The 18,813-nt window shown below is 46.6% G+C and overlaps 1 protein-coding gene across 3 annotated transcripts in view; it reads left to right on the forward strand.

Annotated features, from left to right (window-relative positions):
* The first annotated feature begins 5,907 nt into the window (after nucleotides 1-5,907).
* The window catches only part of TPD52 (tumor protein D52), a 33,262-nt gene continuing 20,356 nt past the window's right edge, over nucleotides 5,908-18,813 (forward strand). For all 3 annotated transcript variants that reach the window (XM_075550634.1, XM_075550636.1, XM_075550635.1), the window contains exon 1: nucleotides 5,908-6,046. In XM_075550634.1, coding sequence (XP_075406749.1) covers nucleotides 5,908-6,046 — 139 coding nt within the window. The remainder of the gene's footprint in view (nucleotides 6,047-18,813) is intronic.

Consider the following 18,813-nt stretch of genomic DNA (forward strand, 5'->3'; position numbering starts at 1 on the left):
GTGGGTCGCGACCCTGTGGGGGGTTGAACAACCTTTCACTGGTATCCCCTAAGACCACCGGAAAACACATATTTCTGATGGTCTTAGGAACCGAGAAGTTGGCTTTTTATGGATACTGTCACAAAATATAGCAATGTAGTTAACTATTGTTATATTAAGACTGTTACCCATGCTACACCATGCTTCAAGACAAATTTCATTTGTCATTAGAAATAAATATTTCACAATATATAATTACATATTGTTTTGTGATTAATCACTATGCTTTAATTATGTTCAATCTGTAACAATGAAAAGACATTCTGCCTGTCAGATATTTACATTATAATTCATAACAGTAGCAAAATTACAGTTATGAAGTAGAAATGAAAATAATTTTATGGTTGAGGGTCACCACAACATAAGGAACTGTATTAAAGGTTCATGGCATAGGAAGGTTGAGAACCACTGATTTAAAGGTTTCTCTTCTTTGTTGGGCTGTACTGGGAGCCTCTTTCTGATTCCCTGCTCTTTTAGCCTCATTTTACCTATCGTGGTGCATCCTGAACACCATTTCCAGAGTCAGGTAGGTCAGGTTGCCTAGATAAATCCAGTGACACTAATATACGTCACTCATATAAGATAGAGCTTTATGTCCACAAGTAATCTTCTCTATCAAAAGAAGACATCGAAAAATCCCCGTCCAAGTTTAACTCAAGTCTACGAGTCCACCACGAGTCAGGGCGCTCTTCAGCTCATGTAGCTGCAGGCAGGTCACACAGGAAAGTGAAGCAGGAAGGTCGCGGGGTGGGGGGGGTGGTGCCGAGTTGTGTGGGTTCAAGGTTAGTGGAAGCATGGCAGAGGGCCACGGCTCTCAGGGCTCAGTTGCAGCAGGCAGGAAAGTGAGCGGCAGAGAGAGAAATTGGCTCTGCCCTACTCTCATATAACAGAGTCTTAGGGCAGCAAGGAGGTATCATCAGGCTGGGACTTGACTGACAGATTCGACTCTCCTCCTACCCAGGAGTGTCTAGTTGACAACCTCCCTAACCACCATACCATGTAACATTGTAGCCTGCTTCTGCCTCCTTCAGAGATCTTCAGTGGTTTTAAAATGGATTCGTTGTATACATAGTAAGTGTGAAAATGGGTTATCCAAGGTCTTTAATGGGTCTTGTTTCCAAATAACTTTTCTTTCTTTTTCAGTTCTGAAAACTTTGTCCATGAATCTTGAGCCGATTGCAAGTGACCGTTGTGTTGAAGGATCTCATGCCCCTCTCACCTTTGCCCCCCACCCACTCTCATTTTCTCACATGCCCCCGCCTCTGCCGGGATCTGGCTGGAGGCGTTGAGAAACCCCTTTGGGTTCAAGGAAACAGGATGTTCTATAACAGGACCAAGATTGTACTTCAGCAGCAAAGAGTAAAACTTCTAGGTATAACTTAAAGTCTAATTGTTTGAATTTATCAATGGGGCATTGAATGTCTCCCTGAACTACTATGTGTTTCGTGTGTATGAGGAGCCAGTGTTCCTGGTCGGCCCGTCCTCCGGGAGAGACGGGAGCCTGTGTGGGAGGAGAAGGCTGAGCCAGAGGACTGGAGGACACTTCACATTCTGTGCTGTGGCTGGGAGCAGAACCAGGGAGGAGGGGCCAGAAGGCGAGGAGGGCTTCTGAGAAGAAGTGGGTTTCCATCTGAATGTTGTGTTGTTGCTGGTACTCTTGAAGGGGTTCCAACTTATAGCAACCTATACGGTCTACCGGACAAAGCCCTGCCTGGTCTGGGACCACCCTCTGAATTGTTCCTGTGTTGAAATCCATTGCTGCAGCCACTGTGTCAGCCCATCCCGTGGGAGGTCTTCTTTTATCACTGTCTTCCTCCTCTCTCAAGCGTGATGTCCTTTTCCAGGGACAGGACTCTTCTGAGAACATGTCTAAAGCGTGTGAGATGAAGTCTCACCATCCTTGTTCCTAAGGAGCATTCTGGCTGTACTTCTTCCAAGACTAGATGTGTTCACTCTTTTGGCATTCTATGGTACGTTCAGTTTCTTTGCCAGCGCCATACTTGAATGCATTGATAATCTTCGGACTTCCTTTTTCAGTGTCCAACTTTCACATGCATATGAGGTGGTTGAAAATAACGCCATGGCTTAGGTCAGGCACACCTTAGCCCTCAAAGAAACGTCCTTGCTTTTCAACACTAAAAGAGGTCTTGGGAAGCAGATTGACCCAATGCAATGTGTTGTTTCATCTCTTAACCACAGCTTCCATGAACATTGCTTATAGATCCAAATAAGATGAAATCCTTGACAACTTCCATTGTTTTTCTCCATTTATCATGATGTCACCTATTGGTCCACTTGTGAGGATTCTGGCCATCTTTACATTATGTTGGAATCTACATCGAAAGCTGTAATCGCTGATCTTCATCAGCAAATACTTCAAGTCCTCTTACCTTCAGCCAGCAAGGTTGCTAAATAAGCCTTCCTCCAAACCTGATGCTGAGTTGTTCATCTAGTCCAACTTCTCGGCTTGTGTACTCAGCATACAGATCGAATAAGTAATGGGGAGAGGATGCAACCCTAGCACATATCTCTCCTGCTGTAGGCCCTGCGCTGCCTCCTTGTTCTGCTTACACAACTGCCTCTGATCCATGTACAGGTTCCGCAGGAGCACAGAGAAGGGTTCTGGAATTGCCATTCTTGTAAAGGCTGTCCATAGTTTGCTATGATCCACAGTTGGATGCTTTTGCATGGTCAGTGGAATACAAGTAAATATCTTTATGTTATTTTCTGGTTTCAGCCAAAATCCATCTGATGTCAGCAATGATATTTCTTGTTTCACATCTTCTGAATCTGGGCTGAATTTCTGGTAGTTCCCTGTGAATATTATGCCGCAATTGTTGTTGGAGGATCTTCAGCAATATCTTACTTGCATGTGATATCAATGATATCGTTCTATAATGTGCACATTCTGTTGGGTTGCCTTTCTTTGGAGTGGGTACAAAGATGGATCTCTTCCAGTCAGTGGGCCTTCCTTATTTCTTGGCGTGGACTAGTGCGGTAGGCTTTCCATTCTTGGAGCTTTGTTTGCCTTGTTCTTGGCTAGTGCTTTCAGTGCAACTTGCACTTTTCCTTCAGTACCATTGTTTCTTGGTCATATGCTACTTCCTGAAAGAGTTGCATGTTCTTTTCGGTACAGTGACTCTCAGGGTTATATTCTTCCCATCTTTTTCCCCCTCTTTTTTTTCCTCCAACTGTCTTATTGACACGTAATTTACCTATCCTATAATTCGATGGTTCAGTCATTCAATCATCTCAAGGAGTTTCCATCTTATTTTGACGCCTCCTTCATCACTGAATATTTTACCCATAGCACCTTTCAGTAGGGCGACTCGTGGCTTCAGTTGCTTTTTCTTCCGTTCTCCCAGTTGCAGATATGCTGAGCGTGTGCTTCCTTGTTGATTGTATAAATCTAGGTCTCTGCACATTTCATTATAATAATTTGTCTTCTGGAGCAGTCCTTTGGCATTTTCTGTCCAACTCCTTTACCTCATCATTTCTTCCACGTGCCTTGGCTACTCTGTGATGAAGAGCAAGTTCAGAGTCTCTTTTGACATCCACTTGTATCTCTTCTTTTTTCCCTGTCTCTTTAACGGCCTTTGCTTTCTTCATGAACGATAGATAGTCTTGATGTCCTCCTACAGCTCACCAGGTCTTTTGTCCTGAGTGTTCAGTTGATCAAATTTGTTCTTAAGATGTCCTCGAAATTGAGCTGGGATATACTCAAGGTCCTGTTTGGTCCAAGGTCCTATTTTGTAGGACCGACTGAAGTAAGAAGAATGAACTTGGCAAGGAAGCAGGGAAGTATTTCAGGCGAGGGGTACAGCGTAGATGCCTGCCAACCGGTTGCTCTCTATGAACTCAAATGCAGGGCCACCTGTGTGTTTCATAGAACTGTGCTCCTTGGTGTTGTCAGTGGCTGGTTTTTCAGAAGTAGCTCTATGAGCCTTTTAGCTTTTTGCTTATTTAACTTTTCCAGGTTTCCAGAGCAGTTCATCTGGTTTGCATTCAACCATTCATACACACCTTGCTGTGTTTCGGTCATGGCATTTCCCTCAAAGTCCCATCGTGGACGTATCCCTCATCCTCTTGGGTTTCCTGTTTCCATTCTTTCATCTCTCCCACCCCTTCTGAACTTGGCCCTGGGCACATGTTGCCCGTTTGACCTTAAATGGCTGATAGTTCTAAGGTGCGCTACCTCATTAGCGTACTGTTCCCCTCGAACACCTGGTGATTGTTTGGGTGAAAAATGAGTCCCTGGAGTGAGTTCAGTTCCACATCAAAAGGGTGCCTAAGGGCCATAGTCTCAGGAGATCCACCAACTTCTATCTCATAGGAAGCCCTCACGAAGCCGCTTTCCATGTGTCTCGGAGTGGGCCTGGACCTAGGTTTTGGTTAAATTAGCTCCGCCCATGGGTTCTGTGGGATCTAAGGACATGGAGCGTTGGGGGGGGGGGGTGGAGATGGGAGAAATTGGAGGGAAACCATGGCTTGCATTGTAGGGGTGTTGGTGCTGACTAGCTATTAAGACCTGTGCCTCTAGGAGGGGGAACGAGTAACGCATCCGAGAAATGGCTTTTGTGGCCGTTATTTCGCGGCTGAGTGCCGAGTAGGGGAAGGGTCTAAGGAGTCCTCTAGCCATGGTCTACTCCAGGAACGCGAGACTGCGGGTTTCAAAAGATCAAATGAGTCATTCTTTTAAATAGTAATAGAGCACACATAACGGTTGTGGTTGCCCAGATGTTGTTATCTTTTAGGAGAAAGACAATTTTGGGTTAGCGTCCCTTAAGAATGTTAATATGAAACGAACATTTCTTTTCTGACACACATGGGTCTCCACGGGAAGGCGAATCAACCTTGTTTTCCAGTTCATCTTAGATGAGCCACGTGGCGCCAGTTGTGTGAACTGCAAGTGTTAACACCTGCACAAAGGGTGCGTTGGCCGGAGAAAGCGCTGCTAATGGGCTCCAGCCAACGGAGGTGAATTCAGTGACTTAAGGATTTTGTGTTACGGGTTAACTGCAGCCTGGGCCCTCGGAAGGGCACCCCATACAAAGGCGACCCTGTTACCCCCCTGCGGTGTGCTCACAGGCTTGTGGGCAGACCCTGTGGACCCAGGCTTACGCTCGGCAACAGAAGTATTGCCCTTTTATCCCTTTCCAAGAGGAAAGGTAAGAGAGACACGAGACCGTCCCACCGGAAGGTCTTGCGACATTTTCGCAAAGGTCATCTTGGGCATGTAGCTTTATGTTCATTCCAAGGTTTGCTTAGAAAGCTGCTGGCTATTATCAGGAAGCCTGGCTTTCAGAATTCTATTGTAAACCTGGGTGGGGGGAAAGTATCACCCAGATGCCATTTGTGGATTACACTGATAATAATCCTTCCTTGTCCTAGAAGATTAAGTCTGCCCGGGGGTAACTGGTCAGCTGACTGGCTTTAAAAATAAATAAATGCTAGTTTCTTATTGTAATTCCACCTGGTGTTTGCCTGAAGTGTTTGACCATTGGGCGATACTGCAGGACTGGCCACTCCTGTTTACTGAAGGAAGCTGCTCTCCCTTGCCCAGATTATTCAGTGTTGGCCCAGAGTAATAGCAGGTGGCAGATCCAGCCCCTCCTTGATTGCTGGGGATAAGTCATTGATTAAACCGGTCTGCTCCGAGTGCTTGTCCTGAGGGCTTGGAGCTCCCTAAAGGCTGTGTCTCACCTGAGCTGGAAAGCCAGGGTCTCTAAATCCTGGGGTTGATTTCTTCGAAGAGGCTGCGGGTGTCCTGCTTGGATCCAAAGGAATCTGACCAAAGCGGCAGGTCCCTGAAGAATAGCAAACAGCAGTTGGTGGGTCGGTGAGCCATGCGCTCCGCCTTTGTCTGGAATGGATGATAGAGACTTGGACTTGGACGAGGATTACCAGTCTCCATTTGATTTTGATACAGGAGTGAACAAAAGCTATCTCTACTTGTCTCCTAGTGGGAGTTCGTCTCTGCCTGGGTCGCCTACGCTTCAGAAACGTGGTAACTACGGATTCTGTAAAATTAAGTAGCACGAAAATCTCATAGGTGTGTCTGTATGCTGGACACTTTTTTAGTGCTTGGATATGCTTAATCAGTGAGAGTGGCAATATGTGTTGTGTGTGTGTAGTGCGCGCACACACACACGCTTGTGCCTGCGTCTGAGTGGTATATGTGTGTGGTGGGAGGCTGCTGCTTTGTCTAATGTAATTAACACAGCTGTTACAGACTCGGCCGCGAGGTTGATGGGTCATGAAAGATTTAGAACTTAGAGTCCCCAAATAGTTTGACCTACTAGCCCCTAAAATTACTCAGCACAATGAAAACTTTTGTTCGCTATCACCTATCCTTCAGGATAAAGTAGAAGTGTCTGCTTTTTTGCAGCCCCCTTGGCTTCTCCCAGTGCCCCATAGATTGTACCTGGGTGATCCCACCCACTCTGGGAAACACAGAACATGCATTCAATGGGAGTTTTGCCGTTTAAAGTTATTACTGGTTACAAGAGTTTCGGCCTCTACGGATCATCACATTGAGATCACTGAACTGCTAAATGACCCAAGAGGAATTTGAAGGCCTTTGGTTCCAGTTGTAGATGTGATTCTGGAAGGCTCCCCAGATTTTGTCTTTGATAAAATGAGACTTAAACCTCTGAAATATGGATTAAATTCAGGGTTCTGCTAATGGATGTGCCTTGGGTTTTGATCTGCATATGCAAATACAGAGATTTGCTTAAATGAAAAGCTTAGAGTGCCACCTGTACCTTTGGAAATGGTTGTTCCTTCCTAGCAGCAGTATGATGTAATTCTGATGGCCAGAGGCTCCGGTCAGTGGGCATCATAGGCTATGCGAAGAAGAAGCCCATGCAAAGCCAGACACAGGCCCAGTCTTGATCTTTCAGGCCAGTTCCCTGAAAGCAAGGAGGTCTTGCTGAGCAAATGCTAATTAAAAAAAATTAATAGGTCTCCTTTTTCTCTTCTTGCCCCCAAGTCGATTCTGACTCATCGTGCTGGTACCCCCATGTGTTCAGTGTCACCTGTACTGAGAAGATTATAAAAGCCAGGAAGGGCAGCGCGTACGACTGAGTCGTGGAGTCTTAGTTTGTATATTTGCTGCCAACGGGGCACGTGTTAAAGCAACTTTCCTTTAACTATTGGTTGGCTAAAGTTGGTGCCATCTTTGGGGTACAGTTAGATGTTTGCTAGAAGCTAGAGCTGGTCTTTAGAGGTTGGGAGCGAGGGGAGCAGTCAGGTTCGTTCCCAGGAACCCATTTTCCTTTGCTCGCCCTCCCTCTCTGAAGAAGGACATCGTGTATGGTGACGTGCGTGGGGCAGGCCCTCCAGGAGATGAATGGGCTTTGTGGCTGTACCCAGGGGCTCAGCCACAAGAACAACTGCGAGGATGGCGGAGGCCTGGGCCGTGCTTAGTTCGGTTGTGCAAAGGGCCTCTGTGAGGTGTGGCCAACTCCAGGGCACCTAGCAGCAGCAGCAGCAGCAGCAGCAGCAACAACAACAAATAACACACGGCCCTACTTGAACTTTTGTAATAAAGTGGACAAGCATCTTCTCGTGGACTCAGCCTGTAAAGGGGTGTCATCCATTCCAGTTTCTAGAGTTTATGGACAGGAAATGAGCCAACAGTAGGGAAACTTGTTGTTAGGTGTCATCGAATCAGTTCCAGCCCATAGAGACCCTATGCACCCCAGAATTCAATACTCCCCTGTTCTCCACCACCCTCCTAATTGTTCCTATGCTTGAGTCCATTGCTGCAGCCACTGTTTCGACCCCCATCTCCTGGATGGCCACTGCGGCCTTTTGGCTGCCCCGCTACCAAGCGTGATGCCCTTCTCCAGGGACTGGTCTCTCCTGACAACATGTCCAAAGTTTGTAAGACGAAGACTCACCACCGTTGCTTCTAAGGAGCCAGGAACTTGGGGGACTTTGAGTTTGAGAATGAAGTGTAAGTAGAAAGGAAGAAAGGCCTGGCAATCTGTTGGGACAAAACCAGCCACTGAAAACCCCGTGGCTCCCAGTCCTCCTTAGAAGCACATGGGCTTCTCTGCGTTGGAACGCAGTCTGGTTTCCAGGTGACCAGAGGCCATGGAAGCCCGGACTGGCAGACTTCCGCGGCTTGCTGTTCCTTTTAGTTCCTCTCTGCCATCCTCGTATGGCTGTGCAAATTTTCCTTTTTTTGTGGTCCACCATTGCCTTTTTCAGATGTTTTCTGTGAAAACCACAGGTAATGATGGGATTGGGAGAGCCTTGGGTAAATTTTGAAGGATCATCTCCCTGCTATGGGGGATTGGAGTCATGTGATTAAAAATAAAAAATGAATAATACACATACATGCATATTAGCAGCTAGAGAAAAAAATAACCAAAACCCCCCTAATAATTCATGTATCCATTAGGGCTCCAATTTCATGGTTAGTAAAAAAAGAGTAGGAGATGAGAACTTTAAATAAATAGAAACTACCCTAAGGCATTATCTGGTAAGAACACCGAGATTCTAAACATTCCAATAAAAATGGAGATCTGGGACAGTGATTACTGATCTCAGTACTGGGCACCCCTCAGGGCATAATAAACCTGGAACTGTTTGAACCCCAAGCCAGGTGTTTAGATGTAATGGGTGTGTTTGTGCTCTTTGTATTGATGCATAGAGGCTCCTATGAACTCTATATTACTAATACATTGAAAAGTTCATTCAGCTCTTATCTTTTTAATCTGGGTAAGAAGTCCTGCTAAAAAGATGACCTGTTCTGAAAGGTTGGGAAGATTGATCCAAAAATACATATTCTTTGATATTTATCCAAAATGTCATCTTGGGGCAAATGACTAAACTGTGGGCAGCGTGTTCTTGAGAAACCATCTGAATAAAAGATAGGATTGGGTCCAATGATTGGAACAAAGAGAGGTCTTTAGCAGGAACTTCAAACTCTTTACAGCAATAATACTTTAGATGTCTCTGCTGAGCACTCTTAAACATGAAAGGAGTCCTGGTGGAGTAGTGTTTACTTGTTGGGCTGCTAACTCACAAGGTCAGCAGTTCGAAACCACCAGCCACTCCGCGGGTGAAAGGGCTTTCTACTCCTGTAGAGTCACAGTCTCTGAAACCAACCAGAGCAGTTCTACCCTGCCCTACGGGGTCATGATGAGTCGGCATTGATCTGATGGTAGTGAGATCATTTTTTAAAATTTTTAAAAATTTTTTAAAATTATTAATTGGGGGGCTCTTACAAATCTTATAACAATCCATCATTCAAATGTATTAAGCATGCTTGTTCATATGTTTCCATCAACATTTTCTTTCTGCCTGCATCCTGACAGTGAGATCTTATGAATGTAAATATGTATAGTTGAAATAAGAATTTACTTATTATCTATGTTCGCTGTACGCTGGCACCTTATGGTATCCGTTCCTTTCTTCTTGTTAAAATGTCCATCAGTACAGCGGCCCATCATCTGAGGAACACCCGTTTATATGGAGTTTCAGAGCATGGGGGATGAACTCTGACAGGGTTTTCATTTTATCCGTTTCATTCCCTGCTGTTTCTCCCAAACAGTGCTGGGATATCTACGGTCAGCTCGTACTTGTGAAGTCAATGAATGAGTGAAGGAAACTGGAAAGGACTCATTCACACTGCTCTCCTGTTCAGTTGATAAATGGGAAGATTGAGGCGGAGAGAGGTGGTGCCAGGTCCTCATTCACCAAGTGTAGTTAGCTGAGATACAGTTCACAGTCACCCAGCCAGAGCTCGTTTTTCAAAATCCACAACATCCCCACTTCTCTGGTCATGGATCTTATGTTGTGGTGGTAGCGGCCCTGCCTTGTCACTAGTGTTGTTCTGGTCACTGTCAGTCCCTCTTGCCTTCATCTAGCCTTCATTTTACCCACTGTCTCTGATGACTTCTTCTAGTGATCAGTCTTTCTTGACGGGCTGCCCGAAGGAACTCAGAGGAAATCTCACCATCCTTGCTTTTAAGGAATATTCTGGATTTTGTTTACCCCCAAGATTGGTTTGTTTGTCCTTCAGCAGTTCACAGAATATTCAACATTTGCCAACACTAAATGGATAATACAGAACAAGTCATCTGTACCTTCTCTTTTGGTAAAGAGCTTGAGCACGTGGGAGTGGTTTGTTGATTTCTGCTCTGCTAGGGACTGGGCATTCCATTCTGTCCTTTCTCTTTTCCATCAGCACCTGTGGAGCTCACCTGTGGAGCTCACCTGTGGTCGCCTTGCTGGCATTTTCTCTTCCCATTTGTCAATATCTATCCGAGTAATTCCCCAAGTGTTACTTACATAGACTCAGTTGCCTAATTTATAGGAAAAGTGCAGTCCTGCCTTGTACTGGTTATGTCTAGCAATTTCAGGAACTAAGAATCATTTGATAACTCTGACAATTAGTTTAATGCTATCATACCTAGAACTCCAAAAGGTCTGAGAAATCAAACCAAAATTCCTTAGTGTATAGGGTCCCCGTCCACTTTCATTTTATCCTTTTTGATTTCTGTGCGATCCCCCCACGCCACATTTCTTCCCTGTCAGGGCTGAGCCGATTATTGAAAGTTTTCCATGACTGTTAGAGATTTTAACTAGCAAGCATCTCTATGGTGTATAAATATAAATCAGAACAGAATTGGAAATGTAAAATCTCCTGATGGAGAGGCCAGCTGAGGAAGGAAGGGACTTCCTCTCTGTTGTTGTGAAGTGCTGCTCTGACTCATAGTGACCCTGTACTCAACAACACCTAGCCCGAGCCACGCCCATAACTGTTCTTACGTTTTGGGACGGTCGTTGGCAGCCACCATGCCAATCCTGTCTGGGGACCTCCAATTTCTATGTGGCTGGCCTTTCCTGGACACTATGGGTACCCCAGTGACTAGTTTCACACTGATAGGGGTTGGGGGTGGGGAGTGACTTGGAAGCAATGAACTGCAGATTAGGCTCCCTTGGCTTGTTAGTCCATTCAGGAAAACTTGAGGGAGCAAGGTAAACATTACTTTGCTGTCTTTTCTTCCTCTTCCACTCTGTGTGAAGTCTCGAGGGTGAGCGTGCCTCTGGGAACTCTTCCACTAGCAGAATCCCAGGTGGACACCTCTGCCTGAGCGGACTCCCTAAATAAGGTCCTTTTTGCCTCCTGTCCTCCCTCTCTAAACCGCCAGTGGTCCTTGCGGCCCAAGGCGGGTTACTGTAGAACTCTGCCCCATCGGGTGTGGAATGACTGAGTGATGGGAAATAGGTCACCAGTCTTTTCTTCAGCGGCACCTCTGCTTGGACTCAAACCCCCAACCTCTTGGTGATCAGCCGCACTGGTGTATCCATTGCACCGCCCAGGACTCACCACCGCCACCTGGGGGTGGGTCAGCTGGTTGTGCTTTCTTTTCTTCCTGCTGCTGCAACTCTACCGGCTCAGCTTTCTCCCCTAGGGCTTTCCTGCACCCTCACGGGCAACCACGGGGAAAACGCGGCCTTAAGAAATCTACAGTCTCCAGGACCCTTGCTTGAATCTCCCCCTTTAGTACACAACCCCTGCTAAGCAGAAGCTATGAACCGCTCCTGTCCTTTAAAACCGTGCTCAGCAGAGTTCAGCCGAGTCTGATCGTGTCCCCCAGGGGACGTGAGACTCTGCCCGGAGACATTTTTTCGGCCATCACACCTGGTGGTGGGGTGGGGGTGCTGCTGGCACGTCGGAGTGAGTGGCGGTCTGGAATGCTGTACGTGACCCAACGCCGCAGTGCGGAGCTCCCAGGTGTGCCCTGCCACACCTCTTTCCGCCCAGCCACACGGACGGACCTTTCTCCCTTGCAGAGCGGGGATGGGCGCAGTGGGAGGGCCCACCGGCCACGACGTAGAAAAGGGGAACTATCTTCTTACCTTGTGTACTCTCCCCCTCAACAGTTTTATTAATGTATAAATCACACATTATATAATTGAATCGTTGATTCACTTCAGGAGAAGTTGTACAATCATCACCACAGTCAGATTTTGAACATTTTCTCCAACATTGTATCCATTGTTGAGCGTTATTATTTTTGTGTGGATGTGCTGTGAAAGATGATTCGAATGCTATGCGGGCTCTCACTTTGGGTACAGGGGTGAGAGAGGTGCTCTCATTTTATGCCTCAATAACCGATGAGTCAGAATCGGTTCAATGGCTGCTGGTTTGGCTTAGGGTTTTTGTGAAACTGAAGTTTCATGTTGTGTTCGGTGTAAAGGGTATGGTCGCCTCTTGGAAGAGGCTGTAAGAAGGGTGTATACATTTCTTTAAACCTTTCCAGAGACGTCTCTGGCGCAGGCCAACACCTACAGTCTCTCTGAGTGGTAGAAGTGTGGTGGCTGTGTGTCCTCTAATTCACAGCACACCTGCAGTGCTCTGACATCACGTCGATTCCGAGTTAGAGACAGGTTAGACTGTGACCGCCTAGGACTGCCCCTGTGCGTGTCTCTCCTGATGGCTGTTGAAAGCCTCATCTTTCTCCTGAGGAGTGGCTGCTGGTTTTGAACTGGCTATTTTGTAGTTAGCAGCCCAACTGGTACCCTCTGTGCACCAGGGCTCCTCCCAGGGTCCTCTAGGACCAGGAAAGCTACCCGTGGGGCTTTCTAGGAGCAGATTGACTGTTCTTCTCCCAGGCCACCGCAGGGGGATTCAAAAGCTGGCTTTAACCATTGCGCGGCCTGGACTTGCTCTTTGTCGGTTGGGTGGTATTACAATTCAGACTACATAAAAGGCACCGTAGACTCCTTCTCTGACATCTCCTTCCCTTCTAACTGACTGTGTGCTCTGTCCCAGCCTCTGGGTCCGACCTCTACATCCGTCAGTCCATCTGTCCATCCATGATGTATTCCACTCTGTACACACTCCGTAGCCTAAAGATAGCTGGCTGCTCAAATGGGATTCAAAACATCTCTTGTTTTCTTTTAAGGAGAGTAGCGTTTTATGTCTGTTTTCAACGGAAGCCCTAGGATAGATCAAAGCAGCGACGCGAGAAGGGAACATGAGGTCAGAGGCTGTAAACGAGGAGGGGACTGGGTTCTTAGCATTCCCTTCACCGCACACCTATCCACGTATCCGTGCAGCCACTTGCTGTTGACGCTCAGTGCTGGTGACCGCACGAGGGTCAGCGTGGAACTGCTGCCCGGGGCTTTCCATGTCTGCGGCAGCTGAGCCCCTGGCCTTTCTGAACGTCTGACCTTTTTCTTAGGCGCTCCGCCCAGGAACTGCTTGGTACAGCCCGCTGTGTCCCTTTCTCCCGTCTCCTGCAGATGAGTTGGTTCTGACTCATAGTGACCTCATATCAGGTTTTCGAGGCTGTAAATCTTTACAGGTGCAGACAGCCTTATCTTTCTTCCGAGGAGCAGGGAACGAGGAGCAGGGAACGGCTGGTGGATTTGAATCACCAACCTTGTGGTTAGCAGCCCAATGCTTCCCCACAGCGCCACCTGGGCTCTCTGTCGACTTGCCTGTCGTTACTTGCCATCAAGTCAGTGCCAACCCATAGCGATCCTATGCACAACAGAATGAAACCTGTGCCGTCTTTACAACTGTACTTGCCTCGAATTCATTTAGAAGCCCTGGTGGTGTAGGGGTTAGGCGCTGGGCTGGGATCTGCATGGTTGGGAGTTTGAAACCAACAGCTTCTCCAAGGGAGAAAGACTGTAAACAGTCACAGTCTCAGAAATCCGCAGGGGAATGCCGTGAGTCAGCATTGACTTAATGGCTATGAGAGATCATTTATTAAGCCAGCGTTGCCTAGTGCCAGGTGTGCAGACAGCCTGTTGGGGCTGATGGTACTGGATGGAATGTAGTGCTAAGGCACAGCCTAGTGGGCATGCTTGAAGCACACATGACGTAAAGCTTATACCCCGCGCCGGGGGCCATCTCTTAGCTTGGGTTCTGGGTTCTGGGAAGCCACTAGGAGAAGACACCTCACACCGAGTTTTAAAATGAACAGGCCTTTGGGAAATAACATGTGCACAACACAAGAAAGCGAGATGTCTTCCTGGAGAAGCTGTGGTTGGAGCGTTTGTCCGGCTGGTGAGCGGCAGTCGTGGGAGAGAGAGCAGGCGGTCTGGATTGTGAAAGCCCCGAGCTTGGCTGGGAGGTGGGCATCCATGGGAGGCTTTAAGGCCGGGAAGTGACGTGGACAAGCAGTGTTGTTTGATATGTGCAGACACTGGTGGGAGGGGGTGGCCGGATGAGAAGAGGCAGACCTTCAAGGTGCTTTGGTAGAAGCATCTCCGTGGGAAATCACTGGAGCCCACACGGGCCGGAGCAGTGGGTGTGAAAGCGGCTCACAGCGAGGGAGGAGATGGAACATTGTCTCCAGCAGACGAAGGAAAGACCGGGGAGAGGGTGGGAGCATCAGAAGAGGGGGCGTTTCTGCCTGGGTTTGCAGAGATGTTCAATGAGACAGTGACCGGAAACTGTCCTTGATTAAAGGAGTGTGTGTGGCCAGGGGTGGTGGCGGCAGGGGGTGGGGAGGGAAGCAGAGGGTGAGTAGCAGGGGAAAGTTACGGGAAGCAAGGAAATGACACTGATGAGCCAGAAGAAATAAACCCACCCAGTTACTGTGGAATCAATTCTGACTTTTTTAGGAGGAGAGCTCCCTCATTCAAATGCATGTGATAAAGCCTCCTTTCTTAGCAATATGACAGAAACCAGACAGAGACAAAGCATGCAGACGAGGGAGACCGTCAGCATGGGGCCCTACTGGTGTCCAAAGTGTTCATGGCTTTGGGGCTGATGATAGAAGGCAAAACCCAGAAAACATTCACAAAATCCTGACGGTCAGAGGATCGGTGGATCACAGTGGCAAGTGGGGCAAGGGGCCACGAAGGGGATATGTACATGATTGCAGATGAGAGACGTCCACCGGATGGGTTCTGGGGCCCTCCGACCAGGATGGGGCATGACTCGTGGCCTTGCAACTCCAGTGTCCCTGCTTCTATCAGGGCAGGTCCCCCGGAGCTGGCTGCCCTGGTCTGTTCTGTCCCAGGGAGTTGCAACAATCTGCTTGTAAATGACTATTTCTTAAGGGTAAAGCTTTTTCCATGAAGGGCCAGTGGGCAGAAAGAGCTCTTCCCGAGAGGCCACCTCTGCTTCAGTTGGTCTTTGTTGGAAAGGCTGTCAAGGAAGAACAGCTGAAGGCTGGAGAGAAAAAGGCAAACAGGCGCCCGGGTGCTGGCTGACGTGGACTGTCCCCAGGGCGGAGCAGGGATTGGTGTTCACCAGCCTCTCCCCTGGCTGAATTGTAGGTTCTAAACGATACTTGAAAAGGCTTTGCTTTACAGTTGAGATTTGTGGGAGTGTGTGGCAAATGGGTGGCTTCCCATGGAGAAGGAAAGAGGAACTTGCTTGGGGTCAATCTTTATAATCTATAAACCAGTCCAGATAAATATTAACATTTGCTCTGTTCTGGGCACTGTCAGTACTTAGATCAAAATATCAGGATCTTAAAGTCAGGACTTCATAGTCTACAACTATATCTCTCTGTCTCTCTCTGTCTCTCTCTCTCTTTCTCTCTCTCTCTCTCTCACACACACACACACACACACACACACACACACACACACACACACACACACACTTTCACTTCAGCCACAAACTTAAAGAATGACATCTTTCCCAAGTCATTTACAAGTTCTCTGAAGTAAGTCGTGTGGCATTTCATTGAATACTGTACATTATAGGGTGTATTATTTTATGTTTCATGAAGGAAAATCGGTACTGCCAAGTTAGCTAAATAGTCAGGCTTTATTGTTACTTAAAGTTTTCTGCGTATTGCAGTTCTTTTAGAATTTTTTTAGACTGATAATGCTGACCATGAAGGGAGCCCAATGGTGAAGTCGTTACACATGGGGCTGCAATCGCAAGGTCAGCAGTTCAAACCTCTGAGGGAAAGAAACGGAGCTTTCTACTCCCATAAACAGTTAGCGTCTCAGAAGCCCACAGGGACAGTTCTACTCTGCCTTATAGGGTCCTTATGATTGGCTTTGCGTTGACGGCAGTGTATTTGCATTTTTATGCCAACCATAACAACCCTTCGCATATTTTCAAAAGAAAAATAGACTGTCTAAAGTTTTTCTTTAAACGTCTTCATATTCAGGGCCCAGCATACCCTAATTTCTTTTTAATGATGAATAATTGACATCTGTTCTATTTGTTTTTCTCACACACAATCTGTGACTGAGCCTTTTTGAAAGCAGAGAGGCTTGCCCGCAGACGGAGGTGCCTTTGACACCCAGTTTGCAGACTTTGAGGTGAGCTTGCAGGAGAGGAACAAGCATTCCCGACTCCACTTAGCTGACTCATTGTTCTGTGTTTGGGGTAAGAAAAATAAACATCAAAAAAAAAAAAGAAAGAAAAATAAACATCTTATGATTGATGGACCGCAGTATTGTCTTGGTGGTTTAGCCTCCTTGACATACCCTCCCCTCGGGTTCTCAAACCCTGCAGGGAAGGGGAAAGTCCCTGTGGGGAAAGGCTGGGTCTTGAACCTCTGTTTCTGGACCCTTTCTGTGACTTTGGGTGTGTTGAGTAGTGAGGGCAGAGGGCCTTCAATTCCTGAATGAAACCAATAGTGCTGCTCTCATTTGGGGCTTTATGGGGTAAGACGTAAATATCCCTAAACTGGGCTGGTGTATTAGGACCTTGATAACAATTACTTATATTTTCTCTCTTCTCTTTAAGAGCAGCCTTAGTGAAAAACAATTAATTAGGCCTTTTAACTAATCTGGATTTTAAACAGTAGCTCTGGAGATGCACTGGGATAAGTGTGGGTGGTTCGAATAAAACTTTATTTCAACCTTGGTCTCTCTACTTTTAATTTCCCACTATTACTTTGTCTTTTTTAAATGACCATATCTGTTAGGGGGCAGGTAGGATGAAGTCCTGAACTTATTTTATTATTTTAATGAATAACCCATTTTCTTGGGGACTATTAAAGCTCTTTTTAACAATTCATACATCCGTTGTGTCAAGCACATTTGTACATATGCTGCCATCATCATTTTCAAACATTTTCTTTCTACTTGAGCCCTTGGCATCAGCTCCTCTTTTTTCCCTTCCTCCTTGTGAACCCCTGATAAATTGTAAAGTATTATTATTTTCATATCTCACACCATTTGCTCTCTCCCTTCACCCACGTTTCTGTTATTTGTCCTCCTGGGGGGTGTTATATGTCGATCATTGCAGTCGGTTCCCGGTTTCTCCCCTTCTCCTCTCCCGTTCCCCCTACCCTCCTGGTATGCTCCTCCCATTACTGTTCCTGAGGGGTTTATCTGTCCTGGATGCCGTGTGTCGAGAGCTCTTATCTGTATCAGTGTACATGCTCCAGTCTAGCCAGATTTGTAAGGTAGAAAACGGGTCATGATAGTGGGGGAGGGGGAAGCATTAAGGAACTAGAGGCATGTTGTGTGTTCCGTCTGCTCTGCTGCAACCTGGCTGACTTGTTCCTTCCTTGTGACCCTTCTGTGCAGGAATGTCTAATTGTCTTCAGATGGGCTTTGGGTCTCCACTCTGACCCCCATCATTTGAATGGTAAATTTGTTTGTTCTGGGTCTTCTGATGCCTGATGCCTGATCCAGTCAATACCTTGTGATCACACAGGCAGGTGTGCTTTTTCCATGTGGTCTTTGTTGCTTCCCTGTGAGATGGCCGTTTGTTTGACTTCAAGCCTTTAAGAGCCCAGATGTTACATCTTACAATAGCCAGGCACCATCAGCTTTCTTCACCACATTTCCTTATTCACCCATTTTTGTCTTCAGCGATGATGTCAGGAAGGTGAGCATCACAGAATGCCAGGTTATTAGAACAAAGTGTTCTTGTGTTAAGGGAGACCCAATGCCCATCTTCTACTTTATAGGTAACATTGAAATATATGTACATAGACCTAAATCCCTATTGTTATATATTAATATATTTATATATGTACTTGCCTGTATTTATACCTCTATCAATGTTTTTTGCCTCCCAATTCCTTAACTTACTTTAAGTTAGTTAAATATAATTTAATGTATACTTCTGGACTAATTAGTGAATTTGTTATTAGCTTAAGGCAGTGGTTCTCAACCTTCCTAATGTTGTGACCCTTTAATACAGTTTGTTATGTTTTGGGGTGACCCCCCCAACCATAAAATTATTTTCATTGCTACTTCATAGCTGTAATTTTGCTACTGTTATGAAATTGGGTGAAAGGGTCATTTGACCCCCAAAGAGGTTGTGACCCACAGGTTGAGAACTGCTGGCTTAAGGTCTCTGGACTTCAGTTTAGAAGTCCTGGTGAGATAGCGGTTAGACATTGGGCTGTTAACTGCTAGGTCAGCAGTTCAAAACCATCAGCCATTTCATGGGAGAAAGATGAGGCTTTCTATTCCTGTAACAAACGACAGTCTCAGAAACCCACTAGGCCAGTTTCTAGCCTGCCCTATGGGGTCCCTCTGAGTCAGAATGGACGGAGTGGCCATGAGAGGACTTCATTTTCTTTATCTGACACACTTAGTAACAATTCTCTCCTGCTCCGTGGTCATGTAGATAGAGAGAGGGGCGGGAACACTTGGTCTGGAGTTGCTATTACAGCAGGGAGGCAGGAACAGGAAAGGCCCTGACTGGTGATTTTTATGGTTCAGCTGCTCAAATGGATCGGAGGCCTGCTTTTGCCAAATCCTGGTGTCTTTAACACATTTTCTGTTCAGTCACCCAAACATGAACATTCTTTCTTCCAAAATCTGCCACTTGCTCTCAATGTCCCTGATTATTACTTGGGTTTA

The sequence above is a fragment of the Tenrec ecaudatus genome, chromosome 5 (genome assembly GCF_050624435.1).
Source record: "Tenrec ecaudatus isolate mTenEca1 chromosome 5, mTenEca1.hap1, whole genome shotgun sequence".
In the NCBI taxonomy this organism is placed as follows: Eukaryota; Metazoa; Chordata; class Mammalia; order Afrosoricida; family Tenrecidae; genus Tenrec; species Tenrec ecaudatus.